This window comes from Trichechus manatus, unplaced genomic scaffold, assembly GCF_000243295.1.
Source record: "Trichechus manatus latirostris isolate Lorelei unplaced genomic scaffold, TriManLat1.0 scaffold00152, whole genome shotgun sequence".
Taxonomy (NCBI): domain Eukaryota; kingdom Metazoa; phylum Chordata; class Mammalia; order Sirenia; family Trichechidae; genus Trichechus; species Trichechus manatus.
In genome coordinates, this window is record NW_004444088.1 from 5,926,089 (window position 1) to 5,945,489 (window position 19,401).

Here is a 19,401-nt window from a genome sequence, read left to right on the forward strand (position 1 = left end):
TGGGTTAGATAGAAGGAAGTCCTCTAAAATTTAATCTTTTCCCATTCTAGTCTCTAAAAGACTCACACTGATTTTTGTTTTCTTCTGGTAACATCTGAGTGAAGACCAAATGAGACCTATCCCCTTATCCCAGTCAGTTAAAGAATACTGTGAAGGGAAATGTCGGTAGACTTACCTTTCATCCTGTGTGCACCTACAGAGAGGGGCTGAGTTGCTGGTATGTCCACATGGATTACCTGTTGAAACTCTGCTCTGTCTGCTTCACCTGAGACTGTATCTAAGCCCTCGAGGACAACTAAATGGGCTCTTGATTGTACAGGGGCTTCCTGTTGTCTGATATTTATCCAGTCATTCATGAACCACTGGCGTATTACCGTTCCTTATTTATTACCACTGACGAGTGATTTCATAATACTGACCAGAGGAATTACACAGCTCACAGAAAGTTTCCATACAATAAGTACCATGATGTCAAAACACAGCAGAGGCCATCAACAGTATTAAGGAAGATTTCGTTAACTTCTAATGACGATTATTATTGTATCAGAATGTAATTCACACTAATTATTAGTAAAAGTTTACAAACATTAAAAAGTGCTTAATAACATTTGGATCTGATAGGGCTGAAAACAAAAACCATGAAAAATACAACACAAGGGCTTTACTTTTGTGATTGGTGTCCACACGATTGAAAGGAGATCTTTTCTCCATCATTTGTAGCCTCAAGGAAGTAAGTTGTCCTCCAAATTTAAATAGTCACATACAGCATTTTAAGACATTTGATTCCAATAGAACAAAATATTTCCAGTTCTTAGTATTATCTGTCTTCTCTTTTCGACCGTCCCAGTTCTCCAAAATTCTCATAATTAAATAAAAATATTAGTTGGGAAAAACTCTTCTCTTGGACATGAAACAAAACTGATAGGTTGAATTCTGGTCAAACAGACTGAATTCAGGTAATATTCACATCAAGGGATATTGTTAAATGCCAATATAATAAAGCAATGGAGTCTTGATGAATCTATTAGATTAAATTCACCTACAGTGACCAAGGGGAAAAATTCAGTTAAAAAAAAACTGTGCTCTATCCTGTGTACACCACCACACTACAGGGGGAAAAAAAAGGCAGCCCTTTTAAAAATGAGTGGTATAAAAATTCACAGTCACATACACCATTTTTGTTTTTCACAAGCAATCCGAGAAGGGGGCAGTGCTGAGCGTCTATATGGTACGATACAAAACAGTGTAAATAACACAGCAGGAACACATGGATATATAATTCTAAAAACAGTGCTTTCTGGATGGTTCTTTTACTGGGTCAAGACTTGGGCCAGAGATCTTTAAACTCTGGGGTTCAATCAACCCTTTGCAATTAGACACAATTAAATCCTCTGACATTGTGAGGGGCCAGATGCTACAGGAAGAATCACCATCTAGTGTCGGTGCTACTCTCTACAAGCATTTCATCATATGGTCAAGTGAAAGGATCCATACACAAAGGACATCCAAACACAAGCCACATGACCTCAACCATTGCTAATGACAGAGGTACGGAAACGTCTGTCTGCAGCCACAGCCTCTGCCCCCATTTTTAACATGGTAACGAGCAGGTTCCTGCAATGCAGCACAGCCATTTTCTTTTTCCCCTTTTCACCCATAGACACAAATGCATTCCAGCCGAGCCTGGAGATTGGAGACATCCTTAGGTGTTGTTGAAGGTCAAAGTGGGGTGTTAGCTTTCAGATTTTGCTGCTTCCCCTTGCCCTTCTCCACTTGGTTCTGTTGAGTTTTTTTGTCCATCTTCTTCACGTTCTGTAAGAGATCACGAAAAAAAGGCAAAAGGCAAAATAAAAACTGCTGCTTATATTTACTGGCTTTCAATGCGTCATATTGAAACTTCAGAAACACTGAAGAAGTCTGAAATCCTCATAGAGCACATGTGTTTTCTTGGTCAGCAGATCACCATCAAGAAAATAGCGTATATGTTTCAAGGATTGGCTAACTCAGGTCAGCATAACTCAAAAATAAAATAATTGAAATTTCAGATAGTTCGTGATCATCTAGGCTTTTGACAAATAGCTAGGAAATCTCATGGCTGGATCGTAGCACTTAACTAAATATAGTTTCACAAGCTGCAATTCTAGATGTCTTTAGTCAGAAATCAGAAATGGGGAGTAAGTTTACCTTTTTACATCTGCCGGTTTTCTTTCAAGAAATATATGAAAATTGCATTTTCTATTATTTATAACCCAGTTTATTTCTCACAGGTTTTATTAGTTCAAATTAAAAGTAAGAGTGGAAGATGAAAGAACATTATTTCTTGTCAGCTGGTCAGTCACTTGTTGGGTAGTTACGAAGGTCTCTGGGCCTCCTTTAGAGAACATGTGCACAATTCCAATAAAACCACCCTCAAAACTGTGCCCTCAGCAGCAGCCTCAGCCAGTGACATAGTGCACACTGAAACTGAACAATGCTTTCACTCCATATTAGTCACTTCATATGAGTGGAGGCTACAGGCAGTCCTTGACTCTAATATTCAAATATCTGCATGTGTTACTTGGTTACTAGGCAACAAATACGGCTTCGTGGTGCAGTGAATTACTTAAAATGGCCCTCTTAGCCATGCATGATCTTGTTAACTCCCACATAGTGATTGGGTGGGACTATGCAAATAAGGTGCTTGTGGCCCACCTAGGGGATTGGACAGCCTGTTACTAATGCAAGTAAGGTGCATGGGGCCCTTGTGGGGCTGGACCATGCAAATAAGGTATGTGGAACCCTAACGAGGGGATTGGTCAGTTAGGCCATCTTAAAGAGAGACACGGGGGTGGGGGGAGCTGTAACACAGCGAGAGACAGCAGCACAGCAGTAGCAGGAACAACAGCAGTACAGGACGGCAGGAACCAGGAGACCAGCAGGAGACAGCTGTGGTGGGTTTTGCAGACCCATGGAGCTAAGAGCTGGAACACTTGCCTGAGAAAGCCCAAGCAGGGCCCCCTGGCAGAGGGCAAGAAGAAGCTGTCCTGATCAAGAACTGTATCCTGAGTTGTTCCTGATCCCGAGTTGTACCCTGTTACTTCCCCAATAAACCTCATAATCATGAGTATAGTCTGATTTCTGTGTGGCCACTGTAACAAATCATTGAACCCAGCAGAGAAGTAGAGAGTGCTGTGGAAGGCTGGTGTCAGATGGGTAAAAAGGTTGGAGGGAGGAGGTATGTGACCTCCACCTCACGGAGAATCAGCCTCGGGCTGACGATCATGGTGATTCTCTTTCCTCTCCCTCCTGAAGTTAGAGTAGGACATCTGACGCCACACTGCCATTTTTTGCAGGCTTGGTAGACAAAAATATTTTTGGGAATTTCAATAATGTAAATTATACCAATATTTGCTAAGAGTTTGGTACTGTAATTCAAATGCATGGAGGTAAGAAGTTTAGTCCACTCTTTGGATCATAATGTCAAAAGTCAGTTTCTCCTTTATTCTTAACAAATATACACAAAACATCTCCCCATACTCCACTGGTATTTAGTCTTCTGGGGAATTAAAAGCAATTCTTTTACATAAATATTATGTTCTGTTCTAAATGGGTTCCAAGGATATAACCAGGCATTATATATCATTTTCATATATTACTTTTATTATGAGAGTAATGAACAGGCTCCCAGGATGTGCAGATGGCCTGAATCTGAGTGTGCAGATTAGCATCCAACAAGAACTTGATAAATGAGAGAAGCTCTTGGTAACCAAAGAATGAAGTCAAATTAGGTCAGATGCAAACAGTAGAATATTTAAGGATTAAAATGACTATATAAATACCAGATGAGAAACTTGACTCCCATAGGGCTTGGGACTTTCTAGGTATCTAGGGACACTTGTCACGTCTTAGCATAATGCTACAAACACAGAGCTGCAGCTGAATAGATGGTTGCTAACAAATTGAGGTAAACATGGAATAGCAATGTTGTCAAGTATGAAATAAAATGAGATGAAACACTCAGGAATTAAAAAGGACATCTCTCACAATTCTCAGTGATGTTTAATTTGCGATTATACGTTTGTCATTTTTTATATTTTAGACTTTCATATTGTAGTTATTAGTTGTAGTTCTTTTTACTTAGAATAATAAACTCAGTGCTGTTTATACTTGGCCTAGTTTTGGGTGGACTTTACAATTTGAAAAAGAAACAAAATTTTACAAGGGCCTAGAGAACTGCGATTAACGTGCAAAAATGTTTAGAAAAAATGACATTTGGAGGCATGAAGATATTTGTATTATTTTGCCTAGACAAAACTCAATGATAATTTTATATATTCTCTTGGATAAGAACAGGCTTGGGGCTAACAAATCTCAATTTTAGTGAAAACAGAGAAGAAGGAATTAAATGAGGGAATTAAATAAAATGTACTAATAATAAGGGTAGTTAAAGTTAATGCATTCGGGAGTTATTTAAAATAGAATATTTATGTAAAAAATAGAAAAATACATCTTTTAAAATAAATTAGCAAAGTCTCAAAGGTGCTGCAGAAAAAGTGTATTTGCTCACCTATGCCACCAAATTTAAATAATTCTCTTTAGCCTTTCTCAGAGCTGCTTTGAGAAGTGAATCCTGATAGCAATAACAGAGAAACAATGAAACCTAAAATACATAGGTCTATATACGCCAAGGGGATGCTGAATCTGAATTTGAAAAGACCAATCTGTGACCTAATGACCTTCCCCCATTGAATAAAATACTGTCCATAGGTACTTAAAGATAATGTTGTTCAGCCATTTCATTAGTGTGTGTATTATATATATTATTTATGTATATACATACATACATATATATAGGTATATATATATATATGTATTCTAACTTGGTTTTCCAGTAATTCGAAGGCTTTTCCATAAAAATTCTGATAGCTAAAATGTATTGAATGGTGACCACAAGTGAGGAACTTATTAAATCTTCGCAACATTATGACCCCTTAATTGTGAGCTCCTTTTTACTTGTAAAGATTATTTTGCTCAGGTCCTTCTCAGGGAAACACGCTCAGCCTTGATACCTGCCAAAGCTACTGATGAAGGAACTCTCAGGGGACTCACTGTAATACTCAGAAAGAAGGAAGGCTGCCAAGTATTTTAATGTATCGACCTTGTTGTTTTCTGTTTCATTAGTGTCAAAGAGAGAAATTGATTGCAGATGTCTTGCTTCGATTTTGGGGTTTTCTTAACCATGAAACCAAATATTCACTTTAAAGAAACCCCGGACCAAACTCACTGCGCCATCTCCTTTTCTTTCATTCAAAGTTGCAAATCTTTTCTTTAGGGTTGGAAGCCTGGCTTACTAAATTTGAATCTCAAAAGATGTGGCTGGGTGGAGGGGCAGAGATTATTTTGTGACTTGATATCCCTTGATCTCAGAACGGAGCCTTGGTCGCGCAGCGGTTAAGGACGTGCCTGCTAACCGAAAGGTCTGCGGATAGGGACGGATAACCTTGAAAGGAAGGTACCAGGGGTTTTACTTGTGCTTGCTTACTAATCTGTACTGCATAATTTCACCTGTTTTTCACCATGATGTGGACACATGTAAAACTGTGCACTACAGATTAGTAAGTAAACACAATTAAGCTCGCGCATACCTTGTTTACTGGTTAATCCGTCCATGCTGGCGGGTCAAACCCAGCAGCCGCTCTGTGGGAGAAAGATGTAGCAGTCTGCTTCCCTAAAGATTACAGACTTGGAAACCCTATGGGGCAGCTCTACTCTGTCCTATAGGGTCACTATGACTCAGAATTGACTCGACAGCAGTGGGTTGGTTTTTTGGCACCTAGCTCCTTCAAGCCATTTGCTTTTTCTGGAATCAAAATGGACTGTCTATATGCACACAGAATAACTGCTGAGAACAGACCTTATGTTCAAATTTCAGTGAATTTTGATTATTTTTAACATTAGTAAAGTCAGACTCCTTGGGTAAGAGTTAAAGACCCAATAATAAAACAAATTTTTCACAAATCCTTTCCACTGTAAAAGGAAAATGGAAGAATCTATTACCTAGGATTCACTTATATAGCAGAACACTTCTGTTCTCAGTAAAACTGGTACTGGGGACCCTTTTCTTTTGAAATGGTTCTTGGAACTGTGATCCATCAAACTAACCAGTGAATCTTGTGAAACATCTAACTCCCTATTAAATGCTAGAAGTGGCCAACATTGTCCACAGTAGGAGCTACAACTTTTTAAAATATTCCACATAGGCAATTTCAAAGCTTTTACAGAGACTAGGGTTTTTAAAAATCAACGTGTGTCTTATTGATTTCATTAGTAAAATCAGCTTAAGGATTCTGTATTATAGTGGGAAATCCTATAAAGAGAAATCATTGAAAACAGAGTGGAGTGCTTAAAAAGTTAGTCCCAGACTTTTATCTTGCCTAAGACTGTTTATAATTCTATTAGGCTATTTTCAAAGGTAGCTTTCCATGCCTTATTTCCACTCTCGAAATACTGCAAGATCATTATATGCACGTAGAGAAATGTGTGTCAAACAAACTACTTACCTGTCTTACTGATATCAAGACCAGCTAATTTCAAGGCTAATTCATTGCTGTTGCCACTTGCAGAGGAAACCAGGATATCATGTATTGCATTTCTTCTACCTGTTCTTCCTGAAGCAATAAAATCTGCATAGGTAGTTTCCACATCAGTCATTGCTAACAAATATCCACATAGCAGGGACTATAAAAGAGAAAAATTAATAGGTAACTATGATGTTGGTCAAAGAATGGTAAATAAACATGAACAAAGATACTTATCAAACTACTGGTATACAACATGAGTGTGAAGTAATTGTTTTGTTTACATGCCTACAAAGCAACTAGTGCATTGGGAAACTTTTTCTATAAAGAGCCAGATAGTAAATCTTTTAGGCCTTAAATAGTTCAAGGTCTCGGTCCCAGCTACTAAATTTTCTGTGGTTGTAGTGCAAAAGCTGCTCTAGACGGTATGTAACAAATGGGCATAACTGTGTTCCAATAAAACTTTATTTCCCAAACCAGGTGATGGGCCATATTTGGCCTGCAGGCCATATAGTTTGTTGACACTTGAATTTAGATAATAGAATTCTCCCTCTCTAGCACCATTTTAAGGATCTCTGGTGGTGCAACGGTTACGTATTTGGCTGCTAACCTAAAGGTTGGTGGTTGGAACCCATCCAGTGGCTCTGCTGAAGAAAGACCTGGCGATCTGCTCTTATAAAGATTACAGCCTAGAAAACCCTATGGCGAAGTTCTACTCTGTGACATGGGGTTGCTATGAGATGAAATCGACTTGATGGCACCTAACAACAACAATACCACCATTTTAGTCAGTCTTAAACTCCAGAGAGGAGAATTTGAGATTTAATAGCATACCAAGGTGAAGGGTTGAGTGAGAGTGGTCTGTCCTGGGGTAAGCAGAAAGTGGGTGCATTGTTTGTAGAGTCTAAGAACAATAATGAAGTTGACCAAAATCCAGTGTGCTTTTTCATTACCAGCATGCACCAGAAATTATAAACGTCAATAATCAAATATTGCACCCAATCCCAGAGGACAGCTCCCTTGTGCTCCCCTTGGTATGCCAATGCTTGAAAGGAATAATGATCTCTCTGCACTGAATCGTTGAAATAAAATCACAAAGTAGTCATTTAAATTTATAAAGAAGCCAATGGAAGTGAGCTTTCTCAAAAAAAACTTGGTAATGCACATATTTAAATTCTTAACGAAGATACCTATTTTCAAGGTAAAATATGACAAAAAGACCATCAAATACAAATCTTTAATTTCTTTTTCTATGTTTAAATGTATAGCTTTCCTTGAAGGTCAGAAGAGGGATGAATACTAAGATGGATTTCTGTCAGGCTGATTTGTTTAAACAAATTATTCCTATTCCTAACCTAACTTAACCATTTCAGTTACATATTACTGTGCTTTTAGAGTAAAAACTCATTGCAATCTCAAGAGAAAAGGGTCTTTTCAAAAGATAAGAACTGTGGAGGAAGCTAAAATGGTGGATCCCATACATCATCAAGGGCACATACACGAGCATTTTGAAATTACTTGGTGCCATTTACAGTTTCAGGTAACAGCCAGTAGCACATTCCTTTACTCTTAGTCTGCACACTGAAGAGGGAACTGTTCGTTTCATCTGGAGAAGACTTTTATACTCTCTTTAAGAGGAAGCTAAAACAGGAACCAGGGAAGCATGCATAATACAAGTTTTGAAATAGGAAATATATGTATACTGTATGCTTTATTGTGACGATAATATTTTAGGTAACATTGGTTTCCATTTACTTGACTAGAGTGATCTTTCTTTTTTTCTTTCTGTGGGATATTATTTGATGATTCTAACATTTTATCTAAAATTTCAAAATGTTCCTCAGAAGAGTCTAATCCTTGCCCTGCTACTGAATCATGTAGTTACTCGGGGACTACCGCCTGACCTCCTGGTCTCCCATTTTCTAATAAGTAAAGCGGGACAGCTGGATGACATATGTGATCATTCATGGCACTTCCAGTGAGGGCGTAAAAACAACAATTACTCAAAACTACCTCATCTCCAAAATCTTTAATTTTGAAATTCCCTTCTCTGGTCATAATCACCTATTCTTTTCTTCCTACTATCAATGAATCTATTCTTCACGCTGATCTGATCTTTAATTCCTTTAACTCTTTTTACTTTCATTTCCTCTAGATCCAGCCTGGGCCAGTTGCATAGACTTTCCTACTAGCATTCAATAAGTCCCTTTGATCTACTGTCATCTCTGCCTTTTTAAGCCTCAAGGCTGGGAAAACACCATGGTGCACTTTTTCTGACCTCATTATTGTGTGGCTGATTGTTACCAGAAAAAGTCACGAAATTGTGCCAATTGGCCCAACTAGAAAATTTTGGCTCTATTCTAAGTATACACTCCGAGTTGCTCAGAAATTCATTTGTTCGCCTCTAGTTGACTTTTCCTTATGCTTTCCTCTGTGGGAGGATTCCAAACCATTTCTAGTCCACAGACCCAGACACCACCCTACCATTGCCTTTAAGAGGTGACTTTGCATTTTCCTTCTCTGAGAATTTACAGAATATCTGCTGCAAGTTTTCTTAAATGTCTTCCTTTGCTAAACAACATTTCTCAGTAAAATCACCATTCTTTCTTTCCTGGATGAATTGTCCCCCTTTTTAAGGTATGCTATTGATTCTGTGTCCTTCTGTCATCTCCTCTAGGACTTTGCTCCATTCATGATTGTTTTCCCTGATAATCTTCTTTCCCTTCTGGATTTCTCACTTAAATTTACAAGTATGTTCAAGTCTTACCATACTAAAAAAAATGAACCAACCATCTAACTGTATACCCTTTCCTCAACCCTCATCCATCTTTGACTTACCATCTTCTTTCTTTCATTAAACATCTCAAAAAGGTTTAGCTACTTTCATTTTCTTGTTTTCTTTGAACAACCCTTTGGAATTTTTGTATTCCAATGACTTTTATACCGCATGTTTTATATACAGATCACTATAGATTCATGCATCCCTGATGCTTACTATAAAGGGTTTTTTTTGTATGTTCGGTGAGTGTCCATTCTGTCTGACCTCTCTATAGTAACTGGCCCTGCCAGTTACATCTTTCTTGAAACTCTCTCCTACAGCATATAGCAAATTATACATGTGCGATTATTGCCTTTGAATCAGACTTATCTGTATTTGAATCTAGACCTTGCTATGTTATGTATACTCTCTCTGTACTTCGGTTTCTTCATCTGTATATTCTGATAAATATACCTAGCTGTCAAGGTAGCTATGAGAATTTATTTGGAATATGTACATAATGGGTCTAACACAGTGTTTGGCACATGAATAAAAACCAGCTGTTCCTTTCTTTTGGAAACCCTGGTGGCGTAGTGGTTAAGAGCTATGGCTAACTGAAAAGGTCGGCAGTTCAAATCCACCAAGCGCTCCTTGGAAACTCTGGGACAGTTCTACCCTGTACTATAGGGTTGCTATGAGCCAGAATCAACACAACGGCAATAGGTTTGGTGTGGGTTTGGTTCCTTTCTTTGTTTCCATGATCTGTCACTGTCCTGAGTCCATTTTATTTGATCTTGTATTTGTCACAGATTTCTCTTCCTAATGCCACCTGTTGGAATAAGGACATATTCTATAGGAGCAGGCTCAGTCCTTGACCCTCTTTCCTTCCTAACTTGAATATCTCATCCAATCCCACAGATGACTCCACTCACTGCCCATTAACAGTGACACACCATGTTGCAGCATATTTTTACTTATTTCTCTCCCTTGATATCCATGTTCAATCTCTTGGCAGGCCACGCTGTTTTTTATTGGATGTCCCTCACATTTGCTTCCTATAAAACACAGGAAAAGCTCTTACCAGGACGCTTGTTGAGTGTTCCATTTCCTAGTTGTGTCCATGCCCCAGTCCATCCCAAATGCTGCTACCAGGATCACCTTTTGATCTTTCTCAAAAGTCTTTAAAGTCTACACCACTGGGTATAAAACACATCCTGAATTTCTCAGCATTTCATTTAAGGCCTTCCACAATCTGGAAAGAACCCACCTTTGCTGAATGAACTTCCACCACTCGCTTTTGTGCTTGGTTTGTGGCAGGATAATGCACAACATTTTGCTTCTCTGCCTGTGCATTTGCTGAAGCCTATTACCTCACCTGGTATGCCTTTTGCTTATTGAAATGGATTTAGGCCTCAAAATTTAGCCAAATGCCATTTTCTCTTCCATCTCTTTCCCCAGTCTCTCCAGCCAGCGCTTCTGCAGGCCTTTATTTGTATCTCCTTAGGGAACTTAATGGAGTCCTGGTGGCACAGTGGTTAAAGTGCTCAGCTGCTAACCAAAAGGTTTGAGGTTGGAACCCATCCGCCGTTCCGCGGAAGGCAGATGTGTCTATCTGCTTCCGTAAAGATTACAGCCTTGGAAACCCTATGAGGCAGTCCTACTCTGTCCTGTAGGGTCGCCACGAGTCAGGATGGACTGAACGGCAATAGGTTTAGGGCCCTTAAGGAGTCCCTGGGTGGCACACCCTGGGTAGTTAAGTTCTCAACCACTAGGTGAAAGGTTGGGGTTCGAACCCACCCAGTGGCGCCTCAGAAGACAAGTCTAGCAGCCTGCTTCTGCAAGGTCACAGCCTAGAAAATCCTGTGGAGCACAGTTTTGCTCTGCACACATGGGGTCGCCATGAGTCAGAACTGACTGTATGGCAACTAATAACAACAAGGGTACTTAAGTTCTAACTAGCATTGTGGTTATCTCTCCTTCTACATGGATTATACATTTTGACAGTTCCTGTTTATTTGTTTTAATCACTTACAATTCCTAACATAAAAATATATTGAATAGAATTGACCAATGAGGAAGGTTATTCTAAATTTCCAAATCCTGAAAATTCATCTACCCATTCTTCAAATTTTTATAGGTAAAGAATCTGAGGACCAGAAAGTTCAAGTAACCTGCCCATATTCACATTGCTAATTAATTATGTGCACGGAACTTAGGTCTGCAAAGTCCCAGTCCACTCTGTGTGCTATACCAAGTTCCCGGTACATGAGTAAGACTTTTGAGCTTGGAGTAATTCACTGCTGTTATGATCAAGATATTTTCATTACCTTCTAGACTGCTATCAACCAACACATGTTACTTTAAAGTTTTAGAATTGGACATGCACATCAACGTAGCAAATATATTTTATAAATATTTAAGAGGAGGTGGATACAAGAATAAGCTCTTCTCACAATCATTGCTATTATCTTTCACTCAGTCTTACGACTTTTTAAAACATAGTCTTAAAAAAACTGTTATTTCTCATCTGATAATAATGCTATGAAGTAGGTAAAAATATTGTTATTTGTCAGATGAAGAAAGTAAAATCTGAAAGATGTCAAGTGACTGCTAAATAATGCACAGAACCATGATTTAAACCCACGTCTATGGGTTTTGTGTAAAGAACACTGTATTTGGTAATAAAGTCCTTGCTCTTTGACATTATCATTTCCATATGCTGACTGTCATAATAATACATGTGCATGTGGGGCTTTACGTCTAATTCACTTTACTGCTAATAGTTTTAAGAAGAGCTTGAAATACCAAGAATGAGGCAGAGAAAAGTGGTGACATTTTCCATGAGAAGAAATCAAGTAAAAGAAGGTATATTGTGCCATGATTTGTATATTTGGGAATGTAAAAGGATCCTGGTGGCAATTCTGCTTATAAGAAGGAAGCAAATAATTTAATTTGAAATTTCACTGAGCAAATTCCTAAGTAATGAGCACATGGAGGAAGAATCAGGGGTGTGAAAGACATACATGCATACTGTGCTCACTGAACCTTTAAAAATATATATAGTTTTCACTTGGACTGAGTGAAAGACAGTAACGGTAATTGTGAGAAGAGCTTATTCCTGTAAACTTCTTCCCTTAAACATTCATGAAATATATTTACTAAATTGATGTGCATGTCCAATTCTGAACCTTGAAAGTAACATAGAAAATAAATACTGGACATTCAATCATGGTAGCCATTATTATTATTATAGAAGTAATATTTCATTTTTTTTACTGTTTTCTTGCTCTAGACAGTAGACTGCTTGTCAAGTACAAAGAATAATAACTGACAAATACATATTGAATATGTCAGTGTAAGAATGAGTACAACTACATTTTGTAACAAAATATACAGTTGCTGTAAATTTTTTATTTTTTGCCTCTCTCCATGATTACAGTTCATTTAGTGAATTCCTATTAGGTGCTCAAAAATAGTTATTTTTATGTGCATGGACAGCTAATTCATTTTTCTTTCAGTTGAGCATTTAGTCCCTGGTCTTCTATTTAGTTATACAACTACAAGAGACCCAGAGGTATCCTTTATACCAAATATGCAACTATATAGATGACTTTTGTTTTAGCTTTGAAATCATGGAGAAACTGTTGCCAAATAGGTATGACTGACAGATATTCACAAAAATGACAAAAAGCCAAATAAATGTTAGCAGCTGATGGAGGTCTAATATAATAGCAATCAGCACACATTCTGACCTTAAAACAAGAAACTGATCAGATAAAAATCCTGGAAAACTTACTTAAAGTGGACTTACATTTCTTCACTAGAGTTTCCTATTTATATTCTTATAATTAGTATTCTCTAGTATGGGGTCGCTATGAGTCAGACTCAACTCGATGGCAATGGGTTTGGATTTTTGGTTTCATCCTGACAAAATGGTAGTATTGGATACAAACAAGATAATATGATGTTATATTTTTGTATACAGTTATACAAAACAATTATACTAATATCCAAAGACTGTTAGGAGAGGGAAAAGACATTATTTACGTATTCAACTGTTTAAAGTTAGATTAAATTTTAAAGTACAAATCTCTAAAAACTGACATCTAAAAATTCAATCAAAATTCATGAATAAGAAGTAAACTTGCTTTTTCATTTTCCCCTTCTTAAAAAAGCCACACTTTTCTCACTCTAACAAAAGAAGCAATATATTGCTGCTCTGAGAATTCTTCCTTTTATAATGGATTTCTGAGCTGATATTCATGATTCCTGTTGGTCTTTTCCCTGTTTATGCCCTTAACCTTTTCTTATATCATATACACAAATTATCTGAGAGAATAAACCAAAGGCTTTACGCTAGCAGAATTTACACATTTAGATAGATTGAAGAGGCAAGGAAAAGTCTGTACTTACGTCTTCTATATTAAACAAATTGAAGAGTTCCACATAGATGTCTCCTAGGAAAAGTAGGGCCTATGAAGCTGTGAAAATGATTTTTATAGTGACACTGAGTCATGAGACAAATGGTGACTGGATATCATGCTAATTTTACTCCTGTAAATGGGGACACATGAAATGAGACTCACAAACTTGGACGAAAGAATGGAGAGAATGTCACCAGCATGCACTAATGCCTTCTCTCTAGTACCAATGGTATGATTTCTTTTTAGTTTAAGAAGAAAAAACGGAAAGAAAGAAAATTATTCCTGCCCCACAATTATATAACTTCTCAACTGCTGCTTCATAATTTCTCATTTATGAAATTATATGAAATGTGTTAAAAGTCCTTGAGTAATTTACTGTATGTTTAGTGCTTGGTCTACATTAGTGTTTCTCAACCTTTTTGGTCTCAGAAAGTCTATACGTTCTCAAAAACTATTGAGAACCTCTGCGCGCTTTTGTTTATGTGGGTTATACATATAAATATTTACCGTATGAAAAATTAAAACTAAAAATTTAAAAAATATTTGCAAATTCATTTAAAAATGCCAATGATAAACCCATTACATGTTTACATAAATAATATATTTTTAATAAAAATGAAAAATATTTTCCAAAACAAAAAAACATAGTGAAAAAATGGCATCATTTTACATTTTTGCAAATCTCGGGCTTAATTTTGCAAATGTCTGCCTTAATAGAAGACATCTGGTTTCTCATTTGTCCCAATATGTTGTTTTAGTTGAAGTTTATGAAGAAAATCTGGCCTCACACAGATTTATAGTTGGAAAAGGGAGGAGAATTTTAATAGCCTTTTTAGATAATTGTGGATTTTCTCTTTTTTTTAATACAATGTGGAACCTAAAACCATATCAAAATGTTTTCCATACTTTGTTTCATTAAAATCCATTGTTTATCTTGCACTTTGAATGGCTCTTTTACTCCTGCATGAGGTTTTACTATCATGCATGGTCATTTGGAAAATACTAATACTCTAGGTTATGCAAATCTTTCAAATGGTAACATATTTCATTATAAAATATCATATTTGTTGATAATGCCACCGCTCACATCTGAAAAGCCTTTTGGTAATGGGAAACTGCCAAGTTCACAGAGGCAGATAATAAATTTTCCAAATTTCTGATTTTTGTTTGAAAGCTGATTTTCTCATTGGCAAGAAATACTGTCATTTTTTTCTTTCCTTGAAGTGACAGGCTCACTTTGTTCATTTTCAAGAAAATCTATGCCAAATATTCACCTCCTCCTTGATTTTCAGTGTATTATAAAAATACTCAAGTTCAAAAAGATTGCAGTACATGGTGCTCATGATTATTCCTCTCAACCTTCTCCCTATTCATCAGTTCATCTCTGATCCCTAGATGACGTGGTGATTCTTATTCTCATGTTTTGGCTCAGGATGAGATATATAGATATAGATAGATATATATGTGGCCACATTTTCCTACTGTTTTTGTAAATTCATGACTTGGCTAATTGGATAATTACTTAATTCTTCTCTGAAACGTTTTTTAGCCTAGACTCAAATAATTTTTTTTCTCTTTCCACAATACTTATTTTAACAAATCAAAATATTAAAAAGTAAAATAAGGCCTGAAATGTTAATAATTTTGAATAATTTTCACCATCCAATTAGGCAACAGTGACCTCAAAGCTACTCATAAATCCCTTTGGCCATTTCAAACTGACCCTTTTACCATTCTCAACTGTTATGGGTTGAATTATGTCCCCCTAGAATATATGTTTTAAATCCTAACCTCTATGCCTGTGGTTATAATTCTACTTGGGAATAGGTTATCTTTGTTATGTTAATGAGGAAGGATTAGTGTAGGGTGTATCTGAGTCAATCTCTTTTGAGATATAAAAGAAATTAAACAAGCAAGCAGAGCAGAGATGGGAGAAGATTGATGCCAAGCCACATGCAAATCTCCAAGGAACCAGGAAACAAGCTGAAGAGACAAGGACCTTCCCCCAGAGCTGACAGAGAGACAAAACCTTCCCCTAAAACCTGCGCCTTGAATTTTTGTCAGATTAATTTCCCATGGGTCAGAATCGACTCTACAGCAACAAGTTTGTTGGTTTGGTATAGCACACGTATGTCTTACCAATAAGTCTAAAGTCATTGATATTTCTTCCTTACTAGGTCCAATCAACTTAATGTCATTAATGTAATGGACCAGTGCGATGTCTTGTGGAAGGGAAAGGCAGTCAAAGTCCCTGCAGACTGAATTATGAGATAGGACTGCAGAATTAATATACCCCAGATGTAGGACAGTGAAGGTGTATCGCTGGCCTTGCCAGCTGAAAGCAAACTGCTTTCAGTGTTTCTTTAAAACCAGAATCGAGAAAAAGGCACTGGCCAGATCAATAGCTGCATACCAGGTACGAGGAGATGTATTAATTTGCTTAAGCAACGAAGCCACATCTGGAACAGCAGCTACAATTGGAGTCACCACCTGGTTAAGTTTATGAAAATCCCCTGTCATTCTCCAAGATCCATCTGTTTTATGCACAGGCCAAATAGGCAAGTTGAATGGATATGTGGTGGGAATCACCACCACTTCCTCTTTCAAGTCCTTAATGGTGGCAGTAATCTGTGCAATCCCTCCAGGAATGTGGTATTGCTTTTGGTTTACTCTTTTCCTAGGTAGGGGCAGTTCCAATGGCTTCCTCTTGGCTTTTCCTACTACGGTAGCCCTTACTCCATATCTCAGGGATGCAATGTGGGGGTTCTGCCATTTGCTGAGTATATCTATTCCAATTATGCATTCTGGAACTTGGGAAATCACTACAGGATGGGTTTGGAGAGCCACTAGACCCACTGTAAGATGGACCTGAGCTAAGACTCTATTAATAACCTGACCTCCATATGCCTCTACTCTGATTGGCAGGCCACAGTAATGTTTTGGGTCTTCTGGAATTAGTGTCAGTTCAAAGGCAATATGCAGTAATCCCCTAAAAGTCTGATTATTTCCTTTTTCCAAATGAACAGTCACTCTCACAAAAGCCCTTTGGGGAAGGCTGGAAGAAAGATTAACAGTACAAATTTTTCAAAGTACAGTGAGGTCCTTCCTTAAGGGGATCCAGAGTCCCCTTCATTCAAGGAGTTGTGGATCTGTAAACTGGCTCAACTTCTGGGAATTGATTGAGGGGCCAGGATTCTCTATTCTGGTGATTCAAGTTAGACTGCTATTAGCTTGACCTAGAATTCTTCCGTTTGTACAGATCAAGTAAATATTTAGTAGATTTCCCATCTATTTCATTCCTAGGAACACGATGACTAAGAAGCCATTGCCAGAAGTCCATATGGGTCAGACTATTCTGATTACTGCTTTGACTCTGCTGTCCATATGGTAATGATACCCACCTTGTTGTTGTTGATTCAGTGCTGACACTTGGCCCCAACCACTATGGGGTCCAGTCGGCCTGATTGTAGTTAGCTGTCTTAATTCAGTTAGGGCAGTTCCCACTGTCAAATTTGACTCACATCAAATAGCAATCACAGCAGTCTTCAAGGATGCTGGGGCTCCCTTCACAAATTTGTTTCTTACCGTTGAGGTAAAAGGTATGTCCTCTGAGTACTCCACAGGTGGGTCTGTGGGTCTGACCTGATAAACCCACTCTAACATGCCAACCTCCCTAAGCCTTTGGATACCTTCTTCTACAGTAGACCAAGGCCGGTCTGGCACTTCAACTTGATTTCGTGTGGGCCACCGCTTAATCTATGCTTCAGGGAACCAACCAAATAAACTATTAGATCCTTTTCTAACCTCTCGAGCTGAAACACTGAAGAAGAATCTGTGCTTAGTGGGCCCATATCAATAAACTCAGACTAATCCAACTTTATGCTCCTTGCACCATTATACCTCACCCTTAATAGCCATTCCCACACATATTCCTCAGGTTTCTGTTTGTATATATTAGAAAAGTCAAGCAGTTCTTTTGGAGTGTAGCGTACCTTCTCCTGGGTCACAATTTGTACTTCACCTCTTTGGGCTCGCTGGGACTTAAGTCTAGTTATAGGTCTAGAAGCAAAAGTGGGTAGTGGAGGTGCATCCTGGGGACATTCAGCAATGTCTTGTAAGGCCTCAGGCATTGCCCCAGGCAATATCTCAGACAAAGAGTCTTCAGGCATAGCTGCGTTAATCTCATCAGGTAGGGACGGAAGGGATAATGGTTTTACTATGGTGGCTTAACAGACAAAGGAGTGGGATGCTGCTCTAACAGATACCTAAAATGTGGAAGCAATTTTGGAATTGGGTAATGGATAGAGGCTGGAAGAGTTTTAACGTGTCTACTAGTAAAAGAATAGACTGCCTGAAGAGACTGTTGGTAGAATTATGGACATCAAAGGTAATTCTGGTGGGGGCTCAGAAGGAAGTGAAGAGAGCTATTGAGAAAGTCTCTTTCATCTTAGAGAATACATATGGCGCCAGCAACAGAATGGTACTAGAAGTGTGGATGTTAAATGTACTTCTGGTGAGGCTTTAAAAGAAAATGATGAACATGTGATTGGACAATGGAGGAAGGCTGATGCTTTTTACGCAGCGTTAAAGAGTTTGTCTGAATTATGTCCAAATATTTGGTGGAAGGTAGAACTTGTGATGAACTTGGATATCAGGCTGATGAGATTTCTAAGCAAGATCTTAAAGGGGCCTGTGGTTTCTCCTTGCTGCTTATAGTAAAATGTGAGAGGAAAGAGATGGACTTAAAAATGAACTGTGAAAAATGGAAACACAACTTAAAGATGTGGAAAATTCTGTTGTACAAACTGAGGACATGTGTCCTAGAATTTTCACCAAGAACATAGCTACACAAACTTTTGTTAAAGAAATTAAGACTGATGGATCTAGCCAGTTACCACAGCAGAAAACTCATCAGCTTGGTTGAGAAGGGGAAAGTGTTGACATGTTGTGGGTATGGCCAAGGTCTCCTGGTTCTCAAAGGGTGGGGCCACTGCCTCCTGGGTTTCAAAGAGTCTGATCTTTGCCAACTCGGTTCAGGTATGTGGGACTGCCATTAAGGTGGGCTAGGGTGATGGGGGCCACACAAAACAGAGAGGGTGGGGCTACCATGCCCAAGGGGCAGAAGAATGGGGCCTCCCAGGGGCTGAGGGGATGGGGTTGCCACTCAGATGGACTAGGAGAATGAGGCTCCCCAAAGCTGAGGAGGCAGAGTTGCCATTCCGTATCTCAAGGAAATGGCTCATGTGCTTATGGAGACTGGCAAGCCCCAAAACCCATGGGTCAGGTGTAGGCTGGGGGCTTCTCCTGACTCATGTGGTTGCAAGGGCTGACAAACCTAGAATTAGCAGGTCAGATGGCAGGCTGTTGGCTCACATAGCTGCGGAAACCGGCGATTCCCAAAGTTGGCAGGTCAGGCAACAGTTTATAAGCCACACACACCCCTATCTCCAGGTAGAAAGAAAACGTTCACTATGGTGTTTATTTAATTCTGTACTGTGAGAATTTACTTTCATATTGTTTGTCTCTCTATATTATACTTTCCTTCAGATATGCATTTTTGATTTTCAGTCTCTCACAATGCACAGAATTTTGTTGTTCTTACATCTACAAAAAGTATTTTGTAAATTTGTTCTGAATCATCTAACTAAAGATCCTTAGTAAC

General features: G+C 38.3%; 1 protein-coding gene across 2 annotated transcripts in view; it reads right to left on the bottom strand.

Annotated features, from left to right (window-relative positions):
- Positions 1–375: 375 nt before the first annotated feature.
- Positions 376–19,401, bottom strand: part of PKIA (cAMP-dependent protein kinase inhibitor alpha) — a 33,128-nt gene continuing 14,102 nt past the window's right edge. Inside the window, exons 1-3 of one of the 2 annotated variants that reach the window (XM_004386007.1) lie at positions 13,729–13,777; positions 6,540–6,717; positions 376–1,812 (exon numbers count right to left, since the gene is read on the bottom strand). In XM_004386007.1, the coding sequence (XP_004386064.1) occupies positions 1,733–1,812; positions 6,540–6,690 (231 nt within the window). In that variant the 5' untranslated portion in view covers positions 6,691–6,717; positions 13,729–13,777 and the 3' untranslated portion in view covers positions 376–1,732. Of the gene's footprint in view, positions 1,813–6,539; positions 6,718–13,728; positions 13,778–19,401 lie in introns of those variants that run through there. The other variant, XM_004386008.1, reaches the window with a different exon arrangement.